General features: G+C 55.0%; 1 protein-coding gene across 1 annotated transcript in view; it reads left to right on the top strand.

The window, feature by feature from the left end:
• LOC103916555 (zinc finger and BTB domain-containing protein 16-like) overlaps positions 1-5389 on the top strand; it is a 23269-nt gene that overhangs the window by 2052 nt on the left and 15828 nt on the right. Inside the window, exon 2 of the mRNA XM_009323563.1 lies at positions 776-862. Within this exon, the coding sequence (XP_009321838.1) occupies positions 776-862 (87 nt within the window). The remainder of the gene's footprint in view (positions 1-775; positions 863-5389) is intronic.

The raw sequence follows: 5389 nt of genomic DNA, 5'->3' as shown, positions 1-5389 counted from the left end.
GGAAGGCGATGGGAGACGCTGTCTGGGCCCCTGGAAATGGGCGGCACGGCACACTGCGGAGCAATGCCCCCCGCCTCCTCTGTCACGCTCAGCTCCTCACAAGAGATGAATCAAACCTCGAAATCTAAGAAAGGGGTCCGCAGCTTTGCCCCGGCAGCGATGCTTCGGACGTGGTGTGTATCGTTAATCTGTTTTTATCTGGAAGTTACTTATCTGCTGCTGGGCATCCTGTTTTTTTCCTCGCCCGAACTAGCGGCACATGTTGATAGTGATTTTCTAAGAATTCCTCCCAATACCACATCTCTCCCGGGTGGTCGAAGACACCTCTGAGCTTCTTGCTCGATCGCGCCCTTTCGGCCGCGTCTCCGACCGGACGCACCCTCGGGTACCATCTTCGGGTACCGGCAACGGCGGCTGCGATGGGAAGGGGCAGGAAACCGGTGACAGTTAGGTCGGTTACAACGCTAATGAAACGCATTGATGTTTAATGATTTTAAAAAAAAAAAAACGAAATATTTAATTTTTTCCTGGGAAGCAACTCTTGATTGCGCGTTGTGCTGTTACGTGCAAGGAATGGGACCACGGGCTTAAGCAAAGGCGGCTGCTTTTCGTGGCTGTGCGGGGGATATAAAACATGAACACACACACACACACACCCCCCGCCATTGCGCAGGTCCTGCGGTTTGAATGAATACCGGTGGCCGCAGCGACGTCCCCCGCGCAGGTTTGGGCGGGCGTCCCTCGAATAACCCTCCTCTCCCCTTTCTCTCCCCAGCGGGCGCCAAAGCCCTGGTCTGCGATCAGTGCGGCGCCCAGTTCTCGAAGGAAGACGCCCTGGAGACGCACCGGCAGACGCACACCGGTACGTGGCCCTCCCTTTCCCTCCTTCGCTTAGGCGCAAGTTTAATATTTAGGCTGCCTTGGTAACCTTTTGCCCAACGGAGAGCTTAACCCTTTGCGGTTCCCGCTTCTGACCTGCCCGGGTCCGTTTCTCGACTTTAATTTGGTTAAGGTAAGTCGGCTGCGTTTTCTGCTGAACTCTCAGTGGGAAATGGTTCTGTACTTGTGTTGAAATCCGTGCCTGGCATTTGCAAAGGGAAACCTCCCCAAATGGCTTTTGGTTTTGGATATTTGCTGCTGGCTTATTTCGGTCTGTTTTTGCTGAGCTCGTAACGGTGATGTTGGTGGAAGGAGGAGAGCACAACCCGCCTCTGCGGTTAAACCGACCGTCCTTGCACCGCTCGCTGGTCACCCTTGGTTTCTCAAGCCGTGCGCACCAAAATTTGACCAGCATGACAGCGCTTGGCTGCCATTTCAGGTTTAAGGGAAGCTTCCCAAGGGATAAATACCCTTGTCAGGAGCGTTTGGATGCTCGGGAGCCCAAGAGCGATGAGTTACAAATCATTTGCAAATCCCAGCCTATGCTGATAGTGGTGTTCCCGTTTTTTCAAAGCATTTATAGGGATAGTTGTGTTGCGTCTGGAGCTCTGGGGCGGTTCCGTTGCGCTGCTGCCAGGTGTGTGCACGGGTGCAAGCGTCCGCTGGGCGGTCAGACTGTGCAGTGGGCGTGCAGCTGCTCGTAGGAAAGGATGCTCGGGGACCTGGGAGCCGAGGACAGGGCTTTGTGGAGGGCTGGACCCAGCTGTGCACAGAAAACCTCTTTCCCCTGTGCTCATATGTCTTTAAGACCCTGACCGGAGCGCTTGCTGTGGCCGAGCCTTCCCTGGCTCTGCGGCTTGGGCAACGAATTCTGCATCTTGGCACCTGTGCTTTGCAGGAGCGAGGTAGCCCCAGCTCCTCTTCCACTAGAACACGGGTACGAGGCAGCAGTTCGCACAGCGCCATTGCATTTATTGCTCAGCGTTAACGCGTGCACGTGAGAAACGGTGGCGCAGGAAATGCAAGGTAATTTGTTCCCTCTGCCAGCAAAACACCGGCCCTTTCCGAGCGGCTCTCAGCAGTTGGCTTCTGCCACGTTTCTGCTATCGCACTTCCCAGCCCCTCGGCGTAGCTGCCGTCGGGGAGCACAAGGAGCTCTTTATGCATCTTGCAAAGGCTGCCTTGCCTAGGAAGGGTTTGCTACGGGGCACGGGGGGAATTCGCGGCCGGGCGGTCCCAGGTGGAGCCTTTCAGACCCCCAGAAACAGGCTGGAGCAGGGAAAAGCGCCTGCTCCTCCCCGTGCTATATTAGGAGCGGTTTAACCGAGCACAAGCTCGTCTTTCAGCGCTGAAAACCCTGATAAATGTCGCTAATGGCCGAGCTTGCGCTCGGAGGTGGCAAGGCGACGCGTGGGCCCTGGGCTGGCACGGAGAGCCCGGCCGGTTTCACGCCGGGGGTTTGAGGACCGACCGGCGATGCAGAGTGCTGTGTCACCGGGCGGGAATAGCTCCGGCCGTCATCCGATCTGGGAGCTTGGGCTGGCCGAGCACCAGTTCCTAAATTGTAAAGTAATTGCCCTCCTTATCCCGGAGTCGTTCGGCTGGAGGCCGGACTTTTCAAACCACGGTCTTTTTTAAAAACCGCGTGCGCTGTAGGGTAAGGAGGAGGAAAAGGCTTGCGACGGGGCAGCCAGCGAAGCCGAGGGACTGACTCTGCGCGAGGGATGAGCGACCCCAGCCCAGGCAGGGAGTTAAAGGCGGCTGAGCAAACAGCAGCTACCTCCCGGTTTCCTTACGTATCCTGCACCCGTTGAGCTTCCCAGGGCGGTGGGTGGGAGCCTGGCTCCCCTCGGTACCCGGGGCTCCGTCACCCCAGGCGTGACATCAGGAGGGGATGCCGTTGAGCGGCTATTTAACGACGCCTGCACCCAAAAGCGCCCCGCGGATGCAGAGCGGCTACACGGTTTTGCTAACGACCTTGACGCTTCTGCAGGGATTAAAGCCCCTTTGGTTGCTGAAACCCGGGGGCTGGACCGCGCCGAAGCTCAAAGGGCAACAGGAAAACGGAGCGCGGGGGACGCGGTGACCCAAGCGGAGCGGGTTTATCATCCCCGCCTCCAGCTGTAAACACGAGCGGCTCGGTTACGTGGCGGAGAGGGGCTGGGTGGCCAGGGCAGCCGAAATGAATCGCTTCCTCTCCTCGGGTGGTAATGCAGAGCGCCCTGCCCTGGCATGGAAAGCATCCCTCCCCTGCCGTCGCTATAATTAACCCCGTTCCCAGATAATGGCAACTCCCAGAACGGATTTTTTTGGGGTGTCCTCCCTTCATCCTTAGCGGCAGGTTGGTTGGCGAAAGACCTGCCAACTTTCCAGACAGAAAAATAGCCCTTTTTGGTAGATGCGCAGGTAGATTCCTTCAAGGGTGGTATCAAAAACCGAGCAGGGTGTATCTGGTACAGGCTGACCAAACGTACCCACTTTGCTCAAAAACACGGTGTTTAGGGGAGGATGCGGGACCCGTCTGCAAACAGTCGCTGGCTTGTCCGGATGACCGACAGCTTGAGAGCCTTTCTGCAACGGGTGGCCAAGATAAAGGGTTTTCGGAGTTTCTTTTCAGCATATGGGGCTGTTTCTTGGGTGAACGGTCAGGATCCAGGACCCCCCCCCTTTTTCTCGCTTGTTTTTTTTTTTTCCCGTTGCCCTCACTGCTCCTCTGAACGACCGCGCAAAATACGACGCCAGCCCGGTGTACATGTGCTGCATCGAACGCTGCCCGCCTCTCACGGCAGAAAACCTACGCCCTGCTTTCTGACGCAAGGTAAAAAAATAATAAGAAGAAGGAAAGAAAGCGAGAAAAAAGAGTTTCTGCTTGTAAGCACAGGGCTGGCTGTGTGCTGTGTACAGCCCGGCCGACTCGGGACTGAGACGCCCTCTCCGGGTGTTCACTGTCCTTGGCCCCCGTCCCGCGGCAATAGGAAAAGCAGCAACTGTTTTGGCTCATCTTCCAGCAGGGCAAGCTCGGTGCCACGCTGGAGGCAGAGCGTGGAAAATTCCTTGCCCTTCTCCTAAAACGTAGAGGAAAAAACAAAACGCGTCGAGGAGACAGCCCAAGGACCCCCAGCGAGCGCCGGTGGGGCTCGGGATGCTCGCACGGCTGGTGTTTGTGCTAACAGGGTTCGGGCTCGCCGCCCGCTTTTATAAATATCAGAGGTGACTCGTCTTGAGTTTCCTCCCGTGTGCCAAGGCAATTAACGCGTGCGAGCGTGTACGCGCTGGGCAGCCGGTGTCAGTCAGCGGGCCAGCATGGATTTACTCCTGACCCAGTTTCACGTGGGCATGCTCGACGCCTAATATAGAGTGTATTTTCTTCGCCGCGCAGTCGGCTCCTTGATTTGCGGGGTCGGCGTGCCCCCGGCCGCTCCGCGGAGGATGCGCGGGAGCCTTCGCCCTCCCCTGCCTGCACCCCTCGCATCCCCCGGCTGGCGATGCCGGCACCGGGACGCAAGTAGCAGAAAATAAAACCAACGTGTAACTGAAAATTGAAAAGCTATAAATCTGACCCCCCCCCCCTTTTTTTTCTTTTTTTTTTTTTCTTGGGATGTTGGTAAAGTTTTGATTTAATAGTTGGCCAAACACAAGGGTCTATTTTATTCAGAGTTTACAGGCCTCAGGGCTGTTATTCCTCCAAATTTAATAGCATTGAAATTGCAGGGTTGGCGATAATTTGCCTATCACTTTCTGCTCTCCCATTGATGTTTATTGTCAGCGGGATGGAATCTCAATCCGATTCACTTAGATAACATGTCTGTTAAACATTTAGATAATTGTGCCATCATTAACTTGTCACATTATTTTAGAGATTCAAAACAGTCATGCGGTATAAGCAGAGGTACAAAGGGAGAAAAATTCGGCGCACGAGAGCAAGAACCCAGGGGAGGAGGCGTCGGTGGCGGTGGGATGCCTCCGCGCCGGGTCCTATGGGAAGCGTCGCCCAGCGGCTGCTCGGGGAGCTCAGCCTTCCTCTCTGTCTCTGCAGAGCTGTAACAGCTTTTTTCCCCCAAAAAAAAATTCCGCTCCTGTTCTAAACGCACACTGAGGTTCACAGTGATTTTTTTTTTTATTATTTCTTTCTAAATACCAGAGCACTTGGCGTTTTTCTGTTAAAGAGCATCCCAGAAACCCCATTAGTGGCTTGGGTTGGCAAGGGGGATGTGTGGGAGCCTGGAAGAGGTGGAGGGGGGACCGCGCTGGAGCTGCGCTGTCACACGGGCACACGCCGTCTCTCTCGGTTCTCGGTAAATTTACATTTAGTCCAATGAATTACATATTTGTCTTACCTCCTTTCTTTTGCTTCACTTTCTCTGCCTCAAAATGGTACCCGCCTAAAAAATATCAGTGATGTTACGGCCGTACGTTGCACTATTTTTTCCGGTGTTGGAAATTAAGGATTTCGAGCAAGCGGAACGTAACATGCAAGTTTGGTGACATGAGCCATAAATTACGTTGAAAC

The sequence above is a fragment of the Pygoscelis adeliae genome, unplaced genomic scaffold (assembly GCF_000699105.1).
Source record: "Pygoscelis adeliae isolate BGI_AS28 unplaced genomic scaffold, ASM69910v1 Scaffold275, whole genome shotgun sequence".
NCBI lineage: Eukaryota > Metazoa > Chordata > Aves > Sphenisciformes > Spheniscidae > Pygoscelis > Pygoscelis adeliae.
This window is presented reverse-complemented; position numbering and strand designations above follow the sequence as displayed.